The sequence below is a fragment of the Mirounga leonina genome, unplaced genomic scaffold (genome assembly GCF_011800145.1).
Source record: "Mirounga leonina isolate KUSES-001 unplaced genomic scaffold, KU_Mleo_1.0 Mir_53, whole genome shotgun sequence".
NCBI classification, from domain to species: domain Eukaryota; kingdom Metazoa; phylum Chordata; class Mammalia; order Carnivora; family Phocidae; genus Mirounga; species Mirounga leonina.
The window spans coordinates 62,616,757-62,634,833 of NW_023270807.1; the positions used below are offsets into that span (position 1 = coordinate 62,616,757).

General features: G+C 44.0%; 1 protein-coding gene across 1 annotated transcript in view; it reads left to right on the plus strand.

The window, feature by feature from the left end:
* Positions 1 to 3,322: 3,322 nt before the first annotated feature.
* Positions 3,323 to 18,077, plus strand: part of CRYBG1 (crystallin beta-gamma domain containing 1) — a 47,532-nt gene continuing 32,777 nt past the window's right edge. The window contains exons 1-5 of the mRNA XM_034991703.1: positions 3,323 to 4,257; positions 8,651 to 10,976; positions 13,904 to 13,951; positions 14,038 to 14,156; positions 15,999 to 16,164. Coding sequence (XP_034847594.1) covers positions 3,569 to 4,257; positions 8,651 to 10,976; positions 13,904 to 13,951; positions 14,038 to 14,156; positions 15,999 to 16,164 — 3,348 coding nt within the window. The 5' untranslated portion in view covers positions 3,323 to 3,568. The remainder of the gene's footprint in view (positions 4,258 to 8,650; positions 10,977 to 13,903; positions 13,952 to 14,037; positions 14,157 to 15,998; positions 16,165 to 18,077) is intronic.

Consider the following 18,077-nt stretch of genomic DNA (forward strand, 5'->3'; position numbering starts at 1 on the left):
AAAGACTACTGGTGGGGTGCCTGGGTGGCTCAGGTCATGATCCCAGAGTCCTGGGATAGAACCCCTCATCGGGCTCCCTGCTCAGCGGTGAGTCTGCTTCTCCCTCTCCTCCCCACTCGTTCTCTCTCTCTCTCAAATAAATAAAAATTTTTAAAAATCTTAAAAAAAAGAAAGACTACCAGCTGTGGAACCTTGGACAGGGATAATAAACCTTGGCAAATGGGCATCAGAAGAGTACCTACCTCAAGGGCTGTTAGGATGATTAGATGGGATTCCATGTAAATTTGCAAATGTCTAGCGCCTAAGAAGGGTTCAGTAAGCATAAACTATGTTTAAAAATCATGTAATACCTTTGACTTAGAGTAAGAATCCAAATATATTCCTTAGGTAGTTGGAATGTTTACTTTTCTTCTTAAATCACACAGTGACTTCTTCCTATATTATTTATATAACCATTGTAGGATTGAATTATTAATCAAAATCTGATTAGAGTGTAGAAGTGTATCAGTTCAGTCACAAAAGCTCCCAGTGGCTGCAACAGGGGCCCATCTCCTCATGCAGCAGCTAGCTAGTTCCAAAGCTCCGGCCAGGTGCTTCTCAAACAAAAAGAATCACTCAGGGCTTGTCAGTAGATGTGGTTCATGAGCACTTCCTCAGAGCCGATTCTGGGGGTGTATGGCCTGCATACAACCTCTTCCTCTGGGCTGACTCTGTCTCAAGGGTGCCCTCTGCACCTCCCCGTCCTCTGAAAGGAGTCGCCATGGTGGAGCTGAAGGAGCACGTGTTGGAAGCTGAGGACTTGGGTTTGATCCTGACTTTATTGTCCTACCCCCCCTTTGTCTCTTTGCGTTGGAGCTAGGCTGTCGCAGAATTACATGATGTTACACTGCCTGCCCGAGCTGTCTCAATAAATGCTTGTTGACCATGTTTATTTCCATGGTTTATCTTACAGTCTTTCCTATTTCCCACCACTTCCAAAGTCCACTGGCGGCATTTAACTCAAAGGAAATGGAGCTGCTTTGAACAGTGATTCAGAAATCTCTCTGTAAACAGTCAATATTGTAAAAACTGCCCTGAATGTTCGCCTTCCAGGAAAGGTGGGGCTCAAGCTAGCTCCCAGGTTTTAAGTGGAAGAGGTAATTCTTGGGTTCTTGTAGCCACACGTGTGGTCCTGGTTTCAGTGGGTTCGTTACGCTGAGCACGCGGCCTTCCTTTAGGAGCCAAGGCTGGGCTAGCTGCCGAAGCTCCTACCCTTTCCTAGGACGGCCTCCTCCTCTTCCTGCCCGCCCCGGGCCCTCACCTACCCCCTCCCCAGGCAAACCCCGGCCGCCGCAGCGCCCATTGGCAGGTTTGCTTTTATTGATAAGTTCAGAGCGGCCTCCGCGTCCGGCGCCGGCATCAGGTGCCCGCTGTTTGGCTCCAGGCTATGTAGGAGGTGCACGTTTTTCCCCCTCCCCGAATCCGTGCGGAACGACGCGGGGCGGCCCAGACCCCTTCCCACGGGTGGGTCGGCTTCCCGGGCTCGCGCCTGAAGCCCTGCGGGGCGGTGAGGGACGGGCCTCCGGCTGAGGTCGGCGTGGGCAGAGCCAGCTGCGCTCCGGTCCCTCGGCGCCCCCCACCCCCCCTCCCGGGCCGGAGGGGCGGGTATGCGAACGTGGTCGCCCTCCACCTTCGCCCTCCTTCCTCCACGTACTCCCCGTATTTGCACTCCTAGGAGCTCCCCGCGGGGCAGAGGCCTCTCCGGTGAGCTCCAGAGCGGCGGCATCGCTTTGCGGGGGCCAGCGGGCGTTTGAAGGCCCGCGTGCTTCTCCCATTGGAGGAGTGCGGGCCGGGCCCGCCCGGAACCACTGGTGTGGCTACCCGCCGACCCAGATGCTCGAATCCCGGTTTTCTAAAGAGTTTTCATTTGCAGTTGTGTTGCACCCAGGTGGCTTCTTTCTGTTCTAGAGGAGAGTGCTAGAACTTTTTACTCATGTTCCTTTCTTCTTACAAAAAGAAAGGGCGGTGTTTCAAAACAAAAACCCCTCTCCTTTAAGATACTTTAGGGGCGCCTGGGTAGCTCAGGCGGTTGAGCGTCTGACTTCGGCCCAGGTCAGGAGCTGCCGTCGTGCCTGGGGTCATTCCAGCGTGGGGGCTCCCTGCTCAGCGGAAAGTCTGCTTGTCCCTCTCCCTCTGCCCTTCTCCCCCCACCCCTCCCCAACCCCGGCTCTTGCCCTCTCTCTCTCTTAAATAAATAAAATCTTTAAGATACTTTAGTGTGTTTATTGCTGCCCTGTAGTCACGCATGGCTGTTTTGAAATTGCATCTTTATTGAGGAAGAAGGAAAAAGCAAAAGCTAGAGAGACCTGGGAATTGTTTATTTTGTATATATGATTATTTGGACCTTCCGAATTCTCCTTTAAAACACAAGAATTATAGTTAAAGGAACTGTTATTCCAAGTAGCACCTAACATAGATGCGGCTTAAGAAAAATTTGAAAATCTGAATTTATTTTGTTGGAATAAATGTAACAAAAACACAACTCTCTACTTTTCCGTTAAACTGGTTTCTTACCATTTGGGCTTGTAGTTCTGCAATGTACTTACTACTGAGGAGGGGGAAAACCAGATTCTCATAGTTTCTCTCTCCCCCAACCCCTTTTGTTTTCCAGTCCAGAGCACAACCACCTGAAGAAAACAAAAGGAAGCCAGTTTTGGGGAAACTTGGCAATCTGTTCACGGCTGGAAGGAGAAGGACCAGCAGAAACGGGTTAGAGAGTCCCACCAGTTCCAGTGCCCAATCAGTGCCTTGCAAAGATGTAACCTCTTCCAAACTCCCGGAAAGAGAGAATAAGAGCAAAGCCCAGGGCAGCCAACCAAAGCAGAAAGACACGTGCGAGCAGGGTTCCCCGCAGCAGCAGCCCCGGGAGTCGGAGGAGCACGCCGAGACCCGCGTGCGGGTAGCGCCCCCCGACGCCGAGCTGTCACCTTGCACGAGCGGCCGCGCGGCGGCTGGGCAGCAGCGCCAGGAGAGTGATTCACTCCAATTAGAACCTCTGGAGGCAGAGGGAGAGTCTTTCCCAGGTGCCACCACCGCTGCCAAGCAGCTGCATTCCCCACTTGAGAATTCCTCCAGGCAAGGGAACGCAGAGACGCCGGCCGGCAGTCCGCAGGAGGACGCTTCCCCCCGCGCCGGCTGCGAGCCGGAGACAGCTCCGGGTGCGAGGGGTGTGCCGGGGTCGCCCACCGGGGAGCGGCCCGCGGGGGGGCGAGGCGAGGCCGCTGACAGAGCCCCCCGTGTGTGTGCCGGGGCAGGCTCTCTGGAGCCCCAAGACGCGTGCAGCCGGCCCCCCGAGGACGCGTCCGCTCCGCCAGGTGACCCTCGCGCAGAGGGCGAGGGGAATTGTTCCGACTCGGCGCAGGCAGACGGCAGAGCCGGGCCCCGAGGGCTGCAGGGCCTGCCCGGCGAGCGCGCCCACCCCGCCACCGTGTTCACTTTGGACATCTACTTGAGCAAGACTGAGGTGGCACAGGTGGACGAGCCGGGCGCGATTGCTGCGGGCGCAGAAGACTGCGGCGATTCTGACGGTATGGAGAAGAGGTCGGGCGGCCGCAGGTCGGGCCGGCGGAGAAGGTCGCAGAAATCCACCGACTCCCCCGGGGCGGACACGGCGCTACCCGAGAGAGCGGGCGGCGACGACGCGGTGTTCGACTACGAGGTGGCGCCAAACGCGGCCACGGAGAACGGCTCCGCGGAAAAGAAAGTGAAATCTCCGCGGGCGGCCCCCGACGGGGGCGTTGCCTCCGCTGCGGGCGCGGAGTCCAAGTCCAGCCCCGGCTCCAAGGGGCCGCTCCGCGGGGAGTCCGACCGGGGCAAACAGACGCCGCCGGCCTCGTCCCCCACCAAGAGGAGGGGCAAGAGCCGCGTCCCCGAGGTCGCGCCCACCTCGCCTGCCCACGGCCCTCGGGCTCCCGCCAAGGAGTCCCCCCCCAAGAGGGCGCCAGCGCCCGATCCCACCGCCAAGGGCGCCGCGGGGGACGACGGGGAGGAGGCGGCCCGGGTCGTCCCCCGCGAGCTCACCGTCAAGAGCAGCTCGCTGCTGCCGGAGATCAAGCCCGAGCACAAGAGGGGCCTGTTCCCCAACCACTTCGACAGCCGGGGAGAAGGTAGTCGAAGCAAAGAGCTGGGCAGATCGGCCGGTGGTTCTGACGCGGACGGCTTGAAGCCCAGGCACCATTTCGGGGCGGGCAGGTCGACAGTGACCACTAGAGTGACCCTGTAAGTAGCCGCGGACCGGGGCCTGGTGGAGCTGTGGGTGTCGGCGGACGTTCTGGGTGGTGTTTCTGGGAGGCTCCGGGGTCTTTGCGTTTGTGGCAGAACTATCTGTGCGCCGCGTTTTCCCCTCTGTTGAAACGGAGATAGTGAAGGGCCAGTTAACACAGTTTAAGAAGGCGACACTTCGGGAGCCTAGCCGGGTTGTTAATTACTGTGCTGATAGAATGTTTAAGTTGAATGAATGTAAAACTCTCTTGAGGCTCAGTGTTTACATCAACCATTGAAAGACGACCGCTTGGCCGGACGTGAGCTAATCCTTTATTCAAAATGTACACCAGCATTCCTGGATAGGGCATTCTTAAAACACCTATGCAGAGGGGGCGCCTGGGTGGCTCAGTCGTTTAGCATCTGCCTTCGGCTCAGGTCACGATCCCGGGGCCCTGGGGTCGGGCTCCCTGCTCGGCGGGAAGCCTGCTTCCCCCTCTCCCACTCCCCCTGCTTGTGCTCCCTCTCTCGCTGTGTCTCTCTCCGGCAAATAAATAAAATCTTTAAAAACGAAACAAAACACCTATGCAGTGGATCTGGAAACATGGAGCAAAAACTCTTACGTTCATTATGACCCAGTAGTAGCTTTGACATGTGTGGGTTTAAGAGAATTCATAGAACTTTTTCTGGAATTTAGTGCAACTTAAAATTTCTAATTGCCCTCCTTAGACTGTTGAGGGGGTTAGTGGCATTTTTGCCCCCAGGTTGAAGAGTAATTCTTAGTTATTGAAATGAAGAAAGAATAGTGTTCTTACTGGGGGACTTTGTTAAATCAAAGGACACATTGGAAGGATCAAGCTGAACAACAGACTGACTACCTGCTATTAAGTTCATTGATTTCCCCCCCCCCCCAAATATTTATTGAGTGCCTTCTGTGCATGGTATTGTGCCAGGAACTATGAGGCAAAAGTCAGACTATGACTCAGTATATTGCTTTTGAGAAGTTTATGGCCCACTCTGGCACACAAGATGCAGATAAATAACCATGAGGTGGTGGCTGAGGGAACTGCTGAGTGGGTTATCTGCTGTAAAGTCTGGGGAAGTGCAAAGCAGGAGAAATCACCATTGGCTTTTTGGAGATGGGCTTGCACCTTGAGGCTGAGGTTTGTATAGGTGGATGGGGTAGGGAGGGTTCGCTATAAAACTCAAGATCCTCTCCCCTTCCCACACTCTCACTTCCCCACCTCCCAGCTAGCGCCTGTGAAAAATGAATATCTAAACTGCGCAAGTTTTTCCCACATTTGCACATTTATTAAAAGAGCTGGTATTTTCACAGCATTTTGATTCTTAAACCGAATGGTTTCATTCTATTTGAATTCTTGAGTAAGTAAGCTTTAGAGTAGGCAGTCTGTTTGGTAAACACTTGAGGGAAAACCTACTTAATGAGTAATATGTGCTACCTCCCCAGTTGCCAACCTGGAGACCTTTGATAAAGCCAGCTATTTATTCTGTAACGGCTGTGTCAGAGAAGTAACCCGGAGTAAATGATGCCCATTATTTGTAGAAGGCCCAGTGTGACTGAACATTCAGACCTCCTAAGTGTGAGCTTAGAGAAATGTTGCTATGGAGCTGTGTAAGGACGCCTTACCTGCCTTCCAATTGCAGAAGGCCAGTGGAAAAACCAGAAATGTTACAAGGAGTAGGGTAAACAAACCTGGGAAACGTTCTTATAATGAACTCTTCATGTGCTGTTTTCAGTACAAGCACTAAATCAAATGTCTTCTCTGTGCCAATTATTTTCTACCTAAAATTTTCCCTTTGCAAGGCATTTGGCTTGTGTTTTCTACAGGGCCTCATGCTTGGTGAATTAGCAAACTATTGAAATGGGAAATTAATTCCTTCTCGTTTTTTTCTGTTTAATGGATTTTTTTCCCCCCAGTTTTTTCCTCTGATTGTATTTCAAGAAGAAATGTTATTCAGATTATTTTTAAAAACAATTTGCATCTGATGTTTTAGTTAAAATTATTTTATATTTCCTGAAAAAGGACTATACAGCAAGTTTCTTGATCCTGTTAGAAAAATTACATCTTCAATTCTGTACCAAGTATTGAATGTTGAGATTCTTAACAATGGTTATGTTTAGAATAAGGAAAATTTTCCTCTCCTAGCCATGGCTTTTTAAGACACCAGATTATTTTCCCCGCTTACATTATAATAAAGGCATTAAACATGAATTATAGAAGCCTTCCTTTTAATCAGTTTGCGCTAGGTTAATTGTAGTGACTCTTAGTCGCAGAACTTAATAACACAGAAAGTTTGGTAGTAAAATATATTTTGATCTTGGTGTAAATCTTTAATGTGCAGATGTGTTTCCTGTCCTTAAGGTAGCTTGTTGGCTAACCTTTGGTGTTTTCCATTTACATAGTAAGATATGCTTTGATGTTTGACTGTTCCTTGAGCTGATTAGTGAGAATTTTTAAAATGTTTATGTACTGGTATGTGAACATCCTTCATTAGCTGATGGCGTTTGTAAGCTCTCCATTTCTACTCCACTGGTTTTGGAATTTAATCTTCAAGGTAGTGTGTGTAAGTTAATTTTCCTTTTAAATTTAAGCTGTGCACCCACCATGTGGGAGCCTAGCTATCTTACAGAGATACTGGGGAAAGCAACGCCCAAGAGCAATTCATGAGAATATATCAAATTTAGTATTTAAATCAAATTCCTAAAAATAAAAATCTAAATTCCTAATGCCATATTTGGGAAGGACTTCTCAAATCTTTTCAGTCTTCTCATTTTATCCAGAAGGATAAGGTGTCTCGCCCAAAGTCATATTGCCTGTTCCTTCAAAAGTTTCCTCTTTCTTGAAGGTCAGTGAATCCTTGTGGAGGCAGCATGAGATTTCTGTGTGTCTCTACTTTTCATTATCAAGGTGGCCTCCAAAGTATGATTGCTTCAGATCTCATGCTAATTCAATGACTTCTTGAATAGGTAAAGCTGGAAAGAACCAGATTTGGCCACTGAGGTCTGGGGGTGCAGGAGCGTGGAGTGGTCAGGAGCATTGCCTCTGAGACCAGAACGCCTGGTTTCAAACCCTCGCCCTGTCACTCACTGGGCATATGGCTTCTGGCACATTACCTGCCTTTTCTAGGCTTCAACTTCCTCCTCTTAAAAGAGAATGTATAAAATAGTACATTAGGCAAGCAGAGTGTTTGTCAAGTGTGTGTCAATCCGTGATTGTTAGTGGTTATTATCTCTTCATTTCAGAAACCACTAGGCCTATGGTTCACACATTTTTTGTGTTTAGCTTTGGAGCCCATTCTTCTAGGAAAACTTATATAAAAGTGATATATGAAACAGATAAGTAGAAGTGCTTCTGGTTGAAAGGAGTGGGGCTGGCCCCAGCTCTGGCCCTCCAGCTCTGTTGTCCGCACTGTAACTGTTGAAGAGAACCCCAAGAATCCCTTCAGCCATTCCTTGGGGAAGGTAGGGGTGGGGAGAGGACCAGCTCTGTTCTAAACTATCTAGTTTGTTTGTTTTTTCCAGGTAGCGAAGGTAGCGAGTCCAGTGAGTTAACTTGACCAAGCTCACATAGATAATCAGTTTAAGAGCCAGGACCAGGGCTGGTGAATGTCATAGAGAGAACATTTTGTTCTCAGAAAGAGAACAGTGTATACCTTCAAAGATTTATGATTTCCACTAGGGGGTAATAACCAAGAAACATTATAGTTTCTCTCCAGAGTAAGGGGAGACTCCCTTTGCGTCCAAAAAGGTGGCAAAACTACCAATTGAGTAACTGATAAGTAAATTATGGTACATCCATATGATGAAACTTTTATGCAGACATTATGAAAAACTTCAAATTTTTTAGTAACTTGAAAATGAAAAATGTGAAATATAAGATTAAGTAATCTTTTTTTTTTTTAAAGACAAGACCTGAAACTCTATGAACAGAATAATTCCAATTCTGTTAAAAATATTTTAGTATGTATACACGAAAACTAAATTATACTAAAATGTTAACAGGGAGATTGTTTGAGTGGTAGGAGTATGAGTGATTTTTCATTTTTATATTTTCCAAATGTTCTGTAGTGAACACACTTATATAATCAGAGTAAAGGTATATGAAGGAAGATGAAGGGGATAAAAATTAGATACTTGATAAACTTGCTAACCTCCCACCTCTTGACTTTCTTAGCTATAAAATTTTCTCATCTATCATACAGAAGCAAAGCATCCACTAAAAATAGTTGATAGTGTATTTAGGATTGTTTTAAAATAGTCTCAAAAAAACAAATGTTACTTACCAGAAAGATGTTGGCTTTTCATAATAATAAATGTTTTATAATAAATTGGTATGTTCACTTTTTAAAACTAGGTCAATAACTTTATCTTACTGCTTTATTTTTGCAGCCCGGCCAAGCCCAAACATGTGGAACTAAATCTTAAAACTCCTAAGAATCCTGACAGTTTGGGAAATGAGCATAATCCATTTAGCCAGCCAGTTCATAAAGGAAACACTGCCAACAAAATCTCCTTATTTGAAAACAAACGGGCCAACGGTAGCCCAAGACATGCTGACATTCGAGGCACAAGGAACACTCCTACCTGTAATAAAAACTTTGTCGGGAGGGCGAAGCTGAATTTAACCAAAAAAGCCAAAGAGATGGAGCAATCTGAAAAGAAAGTAATGCCAGATAGTCACCAGAATGGTATGCTGGCGAAGGAAACCTCGCCAGAATCCAAAGTTACGGAGGAGGAGATCCCGCCAGCAGCCGGGAGCCCCAGTGCAGGAGGGATGGAGGCTGAGCCTACCGAGGGTCCAGCTCTTGGTTCTCTGCTTAACCAGGGTGATAGAGCAGAAGTGCAAACAGATGCTGGCTGCCCTTCCGAAGCAGTGGTTACTGCTCTGATTCCTGTGGACCACAAGCCCTTAGGAGAGGATGACTCAAAGGCTGCAGACAGCAAAAGACTTGCACTCGAAAATATGACTGATCCAGCACAGGCTGTTCCCGCCATTCTTGATACCAAAGATTCCCCTCCAACAGCCAGACCAAAGCCACAGGATACATTTTCTGACTCACAGCCCCCATCTGAGTCACCTAACGGGCCTTTTCTCTCACAGCCCTCACCCAAAGACACACGTGTTCAAGCTCCCGGAAGCAATGTTCCATGCACTGATCTAGAAGTGTCAGAAAACCATCATGAATGTGTTCTGCCTGTGTCACATAAGAATGAGGAGAAAGGACCGCCCTCCAAACCCACAGGAGGAAGAGAAGGAGGAGCAGCGGGCCCTCCTCCTCTGTCCACAGAGCACAGCCCAGAAGCTGTGGGAATGGAGCATCCATCCAAGGTCCTGGTCCAGGTCCGGTCCTTTGTGCTCCCCGGGGAGAGCACCCAAGATGTGGGCTCCCAGGTCATCTCTGAGAGTTCTGAAGTTAGAGAAGCACAGTTGCCAAGCTGTCACAACCATGACCTTGAAGTGGTTTCTGTTGCAAGCTCTGCTCCCCAGAAAGAGGAAGGGCTGGGCAGTGAGAGCCCCTCACCCAAGCACATTCATTGCGAAGAGGAACATGCAACAAAATCTGGCCCACAAGTCATGCCACCAGAATCTGAGAAAGCTCTGCCTATACGGGCTCGAAGTCAGGGTGATAGAAAACCCCTGAAGGCTGACCCTGGCAGCAGAGATCATTTGGAAACTCCTCAAAGGCCAGATCAAAATGTTGTGAATGGCCAGGCCAGCCCTGCCAGTCTTTTGAACATTTCTGCGGGTAGTGATGACAGTGTATTTGATTCTTCTTCGGATATGGAAAAATTCACCGAAATTATCAAAAAGATGGACAGCACCGTCTGTGTGCCTCAGAAGAAAAAGAAGGCCAGGGTGCCCAACTCGCCTGCCCCTCCCTTTGTCATGCCTCCGATTCATGAGGACAATTTAGAAAAGGTGTTAGATCCCAATGTGTTTACCTTTGGTTTGGGGAAGAAGAAGGAAAGCCAGCCAGAAATGTCATCAGCTTTACATCTGATGCAGAACCTTTACACAAAATCCAACCTGAGGCCCAAACGCACATCCACCGAGCAGAGTATCCTCTTCAAGTCCTCGTACACTCACACTAATGGGAAAGATGAACCTTCGACGGTTGCGGAGACAAATGACAAAGAGAACAAAGATGTCTCCAGTGGCGGAGTCAAGAGATCCAGGCTAGAAAAAAGTGCACTCTTTTCCAGCATGCTGCCTTCTTTACCACAAGACAAAATCTTTTCTCCCTCTGTGACATCAGTCAGCACCATGACCACATCTTTCAGCACTCCTCAGAACACTTCTCTTTCTCGGGCTTCCGCCTTACCGCACAGGGCTGAGGGTGCCCCGCCCTGCGGTGCAGACAAAGAGCAGCCAAACCTTCCACCCAGCAACGTAAAGGTCTTCAACTTCAACTCGACAAATGCGTCTCCTTCGGGTTTGAAAAGCGCAAGCTACATGGAGAAATACCTGCCCAAAGAGGAAACCAAAGAAGACCTGGGTTCGCGAAGCAGCCTACACTTGCCAGATACCAAATTTTCTGAATTTTCTAAACTGAAGAACAGTGATGATCTGGAAAAGGCTAATCGTGTCGAGAGTGTTCTTAAGCCGAACTTGCCAAACTATGGAAATAGCGACACAGACTTCATGAGTCTTTTCAAATCCAGCCGGTTTGACCCAAACATGTCTTTTTCTGCAATGTCATTATCAGATACAACCGTAAGTGGCAACATATCACCATTTATTGGGGGTATTTATAAAATGAGAGGAGAAAGGGGTGATGAGCCATTCATGTTCTTTTAAATGGCTGTGCGTGTGAATGATAGTTTTCTATTCATTTATCACATTGAAAACCTACTATGTGTATAAAGGACTGCTGGGGGCCAAGGAGAAAACTACTAAGATTTCTGTCTTCAAGGTATTGGTACTCTAGTGGGGAAACTAAGCTATACATATTTTAAGGCTTATAAATTTATATGTTGTATTCTGAAAGGTGTAGGTAAGGTACCTTGAGAGTTCAGAGACAGACAAGTTGTTTTTTCTTACCTAGTTCTGTGTGAAAATGCTCAGTGCTCTGCTTAGAATTTTGAAGATCTGTAAAGCTTCTTCATTTATTCAGAAAAGCCCCACCAAGAAATCTTATTCCTAACCCTTCTCTTGTGATGTAAGATTCACTCTTACATTAGATGTAACATTAGATAACTATCCCATGCAATTCAGGAAGTCATTTCTCTTTACTTGGAAGTTTCATCAGGGAAACAGTTTTTCCTACCAAGCTGTTGGGGCAGAAAGAATTTTGGTCTACATTGGATCTTTCCTTTAATACTGTAGAGAGGGCAGCAAAATATGATTTTGAGGAACAGTCATGATTTCTCCATCTTCTTTTATCCGAATTCCAGAAGTTTTTTTTTTTTTTTTTTTTTTACTGAGTTTTTGGTGTGAATTGTGTGTCTTTCTGTTACCAAGCGTGACACTCAAGTGGAGAGAGGACAGTGAATGAGGAAGGCAGAATATAAGTTCGAGAGGGCAGCTCTGCTAGCCCCAAAACAGGAGGGGACCTCTGCATTCCTGTTGCCCACTCTGTGAACGAGGCTGTCTGGCCAGTGTAGACCATTCTGCAGCACAGGGTAATCCACCAGAAGATACCATGCCCTCTTCCTCTTTTGAACGGGTACTGCAGCCTGTTTCCGTTTGTTGCGTGGGCTTTGGCTCAAGCCTAGCATAGAATATCATTTTGGAAGCTCTTTCAAAACATATGTTTGTGTGTCCATCGGAAGTTCAGATCCCCCTTTCCAAAAATGTTCAAACTTTTGGGTCTCAGGACACCTTTATATTTAAAAATTATTGAGGGCCCCAAAGAGCTTTTGTTCACATGAGTAATGCCTACTGGAATTGATTATATTAGAAGCTAACAGTAAGAAAAATTTAAAGCATGAGAACACACGAGCACACCTTCCATTGATCATCAGAGCAGTGGTGTCATCGCATGTCCTGGACCCTCTGGAAAATTCTACCGCACTCTTGTGAGAGAGTGAGAGAGAGAAAGAGACTGAAAAGGGAAAATACCTTCTTCTTCTTATGAGAAGCGTTTTGACCTCATTGACTTCCTGAAAGGTTCTTGGGGATCTTCCAAGGGCCCCAGGACCACACTTTGAGAACCACTGCTGTAAACAAACGAAACCGAATCAGCCCGTAGCACTCAGAAATCAGATTTTTAGGTATTTCTCTTAAGCACAAAATTTCCACTGGTCTACTTTCCATTCATTACAGCCTTCTTTTCTCTTTTTAATAATTCTTAGATCACTTCTCTTCTTTGAGAGCAGTCTGATGAGTCTGACAACAGAATATACAGTTTCCCTGTGGAATCCCTTGAAAAATCAAGCCAAGTAGAGTAAAAAGGGGAAACAAAGTGTTTTATATTTTCTCTAAGTCTTTTTATGGTTAAAAAAAAATTTTTTTTTCCTTAGGTCTTGGGTTTTGTTTACTCTATGACTATTCTATCTTTATTGTCTTACCTGAATTTTGTTTTAAATTTCAGGCCTTTTCTTCAGCTTATCCACTTCTAATGTGTATATATATAAATAAGTAGATGGTATTTTTATTTTTAATAGTGTTCTACTGAGGCCTTCCTGTGGTCTTTGGTATACTCTACTATGATGCAAGAGTGCATCAGATCAAAGGCAGTCCTTAGAATAAGCATCCTGGTCAGCATTGAAAGTAGTCTATATTTTATAATATTTTTTCATGTGTAATTACTATTTTTATTACCTTATGCGTTTTTGGTTTTAATGGTCTTGTCAGATGTTCTTGAAAATGATTAGTTTGGGAGCCATACAAAAACATATTTTGTCCTTCAAAACGGGAGGATTAGGTATACTATGTGCAATATACATTGTGATGTATACCATAAGCACCCTTTTATTTAGACTAATACTTGTTATGTGATGGTAAGATGTTACAATGAAAAGACAATATTTATAGATTCAGGTAAGGTGTGTGTATGAACACATAAAATTGATGTAGCTCCTTCTAGATACATGATTAATACTTTATAATTTCTCTTTGTTTGATGTTATACAGAGATTATTTGAATTATAATTTCTTAGCTGAATTCTTATTCTGTGAACTGATATAAAACATAGGTCTGACTCTTCAGCCCCGATTTTTCTAGATTGGTGGAAAATGAGGAGAAATTGAGGGGTGCCTGGGTGGCTCAGTTGGTTAAATGTCTGACTCTTGATTTGGGCTCAGATCATGATCTCAGAGTTGTGGGATCAAGCCATGCACCAGGCTTCTAGTTGGGTGTGGAACCTGGTTAAGATTCTTCCTCTCCTTCTTCCCCTCCCCCTGCTCCCTTCCTCTCTCTCTCTCTACTCCTCCCTCCCTCCCTGCCTCTCTAAAAACAAACAAACAAACAAATAAATGAGAAATTGAAATGGCACATTTAGAGGAGAGAAACCTCTCAATTTAATAATGCAGACTCAAAGAGAGCTTTAATATAGCTTTGGCACAGATGACGGTGGATTGTTTCAAAATTGATGAATTATGAGACAAATAAATATGATCTTAACTGATCATGGGCAGAGAAACTCTGCGGAATGTTACACAAAGTTTAATTTGTTGTGTTTTTGTTCATCTGATTACAGACATTTAGAGGAAGTCTTACAAATAAAATCAATCCCCGACCTGGAAAGGTAAGATGATGCTCTGTTTTCTAGTCTAGATTTTATTTTGGTCTGATACCATTCAACCACTTGCTGCCACTTTCATTTTCTTGTAGGTAGTGATCTACAGGGACCCGGATGTCTCTGACGCGTGCATTGAAGTTTTCAGTGACATTGAGGATTGCAGCTCTTGGAGTCTCTCTCAGGTGGTAATCGTCAAGGTCGTCAGAGGATGGTAAGAATGGTGCTTTCTGTTCCTGATTTTTAGAGGGTTTGTGTTTTATGTTTTTAGTTACCTTTTTGGTCTTCAGTACTTATTTCAAATTATGCCTTTAGTAATGCAAAGGGCAGAAAATACTAGTCTTAGGGGTATTACAGGAAATTCATATCTAAGAAATTACGTTTTTTAACCCTGTTTCTGCTTTATAGAGGTGATGCCTGTTTATGCTAGAAAAGTCCGGCACGTGCAGCAGTACAACTTCCTTTTTCCCATATCCCCCCACATCACACTGGCTGGGACTACTGAACATGGGAGTCCTCACTAACACGTCTTTATGAATTTTCAGTGAGGTTGGGAAGAATTATGCTGGTCATGTTGGTAGAATTTTAAATGTTCTATAAGAAAAGACAGTGTGAATGACTAACCTAAAATTTATTTTCCAACTTTTCAGCAACTGATGGTTTTGATTAAAGAAAGTGGTGAAAAAATTATTTACCAGCTTGACAGCTTCTAGGAAATACATAGGAAGTTGAATTAAGAAAAGCCACTTTTAATAAATCACTTATCTGGCAAAAGGACTTACCTTTTTTTTTTTTTTAAAGATTTTATTTATTTATTTGAGACAGAATGAGAGAGAGAGAGCACATGAGAGGGGGGAGGGTCAGAGGGAGAAGCAGACTCCCTGCCGAGCAGGGAGCCCGATGCGGGACTCATCCAGGGACTCCAGGATCATGACCTGAGCCGAAGGCAGTCGCTTAACCAACTGAGCCACCCAGGCGCCCTGGCAAAAGGACTTATCTTGATACCTATCTTGTTTGAGATAAAGAAGACTGGGCTTTAGACATTTGTGGTTTAAAAAACTAGTAAAGTTTGCTTTTTTTTTTCATTTGATTATATATGCAGCATCTTTCCTGTTAGGTTTTAGATATTTTAACGTTTTCTATGTATTCAACACATTCATCACAAAAATATAATTAGCCTTTGTTCTTAAATTTGAAGACCGAAAATAACACTAAAAACAAATGTTATATAAATTTTGTTTTTAATATAATAGTGCTCTTTATTTTTTTAAGATTTTATTTATTTATTAGAGAAAGAGAGGGAGAGGGAGAAGCAGACTCCCCGCTCAGCAGGGAGCCTGATGCAGCGCTCAATCCCAGGACCCTGAGATCATGACCTGAGCCAAAGGCAGATGCTTAACCAACTGAGCCACCCAGTCGCCCAGTGCTCTTTTTTTTTTTTCTTTTCAATTTCTGTTGGCTTATCTCTTAAAAGCATAAGCATCTAAGAGCAGCACTGTCGTATATTGATATGAGATTTTCTTTAGTGTTTGGATGTTTGTTGTTGGGAAGGATATTTTTTAAAATGCTCTCCATTACCATGCATATAGTACTTTGTATCAATATATCCATTGATATAGTTCTAGAATATAAGTAAAATCCCTCTAGAATTGTTTTCTACATATATAAGGAGAAAAAAGAATTCTAGGAAAAGTCCATTTATCTGATGTATTACCATTTTAACTGGTTGCTAACTGACCGTTCTATAGAACGTTAGTATCTCTACGATGTTCATACTGATACCAAAAGTTCTTTAAGATCCTGATACAGTTTTTGGATTTTCAGAGGCTTAATTATGCCCAGTAAATTTAGTTTTAGAGCTTATACATTTTAATTACTAGAGAATTGGCCAGTATATATATGATAATTGGCCACAATATGTGAGAGAGAAAGAGAGAGAAGAGAAGGAGAGGGAAGCAGGGGACGGGGTAGGGGGAGGCTATTGGCTAGAATATTTGAGTCATCAAAACTTCTCTCACTAACACCAGCTAATAGTTTCGCTGTGTTTTACTCTTAGTTGGATTTTGTATGAGAAACCAAATTTTGAAGGGCACTCCATCCCCTTAGAAGAAGGAGAATTGGAACTCTCTGGTCTCTGGGGTATAGAAGATGTTTTGGAAAGAAACGAGGAGGCAGAGTCTGCTAAGCCTGTGGTGATTGGTTCAATCAGACATGTGGTCCAGGTAGGTTATGGGAAAACCAGAATCCATTGATTCATTCAGCAAGTATTTATTGAATGCCAGGGATGATTCTTTCTTTGAGAGAAAAGTTCATTTTTTAAAATAAGTGATTGGGAAAAATACTTGATTGGTGCTCTATGAATATATTTTCTATAACTTCAGTGTTTGTACACTTGAATTAGAAAAGAAACATTCTAATTGATTAGTCATTTTTTTTCATAATAAATCTTGAAGGTTAATTTCTCACTCCTGTCCCCCATCCCAAAATACATCTCCAAAATGTATTTTACTTAATAACCTGATTTGGATGAATTCTATATAAACAGATTTTTCTTTTACTTTGTTTTTTGGTTGCTGTGTAAGTTCTGATTACCTTGAGTGGCTTATAGGAATTCAATTTTGGAAAAATAAATAATCCCAAAATAATCCAGTTGAAAGTTCAATTCTGGGGTTTCATGTGGGTTTAAGAACAGTAGGTAGTTGAGGTCACTTTAGGGACTGGCTAAAATGTCTTGGTTCCTTATTTGTTGATGAGGAAGTTGTCTTTCTGTGTGGCTGTTGAGAATTGATGATTCTTTACCTTTAAAAATCTAGGTAATGGTATCTTCCAAGTGGAAGATTAAAACCCCATTTGTGTAACAGAGATGGGCGTTTGGATGAATAGGAAGATAAGGAATGTTTGTAAAATGAGAATGAGTAGGAATGAGTAACAGTTTTTGGCAGAGGAAAATGCCACTTGATTCTTAAGTCAACATTTCTGAGTGACTTCAGTGATCATTGGTATTCTAAATGATTTATCTTTTAATAGTTTTAAGTACATAATGTGATAAATCTTACAGAAGGCATGAGGATCCCTGTTTAAAAATGTCATAGTCAATGGGATAATTCACCTGTACTTTCTATTTATGGCTCAACTAATATTGGTAATAAAGCAGTGTTTAAACATATCATCCCAATCCACCATCATGAGATATCCTCTCTTATTTTTTCTGACTTCTCTGCTCTGTCTTGGCCATATTCCAGTCTGCTTTTTCTGTAGTTGTAATCATGATAATCTCAGGGTTGTGAGTTCAAGCCCCACATTGGGCTCCACCATTTAAGGAAAAAACAAAACAAGACCAAACAAACAAACAAACCAAAAAAAACCAAAACAGAACTGTAGTTCTCAATCCTTTTTCTCTCTCCATACCCGTTTCCCTGAAGATTACATGCCCTTTGGTCAACATCTCTCACTGATGTGTAACTGTATCAGATTCTGATGGGTGGGGATTTAGAGGCACTCAGGGAGGGTAGAGTAAGGGAAGTGCAGCATTTTGTAAAGAGGGGCCTCCTGTTTTGCCTAATAATAGCCAACTTAATGCAATTCATGCTCTTCATGTTACTACAAGGTTTGGGGTTTCCAAGAAATGATGTACCATCATTTATTTTACCTTCTTTCCGTGGAATTTAAGGTTGTTTCTAGATTTGTTACTATTTTAAATAATGCTGTATGAACATTTTTGTGCATTTAATTGTTTATAAACTGCTGATTTATTGGGATGAATTTTTCTGAATGGTGTCATGTTAAAGGATAGGGATACATTCATGGTTCCTGATATATTATGATTTTTTTTTTTTACAGATTATGTTTATGGTTACTTGAAACATGAATATAAATCACAACATATTGAAAAGGTCACCTTTTTAGTTATTAAATTTGTTCTTTTTGGTAATGGTTAAGAGAGCCTCCCCTGAACCTACCCAAGTGTCATTTCTTCTGTATCTCAGTTCACCTAGCTCAGCAAGATTAAAGTTGAGTAAGTGTTCGAATAGCACTTAGGCACTCAACCAGCAGAGACCTTTGAAGTGTTTGATGGGCAGGATGTGCAGGGCATGGTACACTGACCATAGTAGAGAGATTTGTAAATCACGGTAAA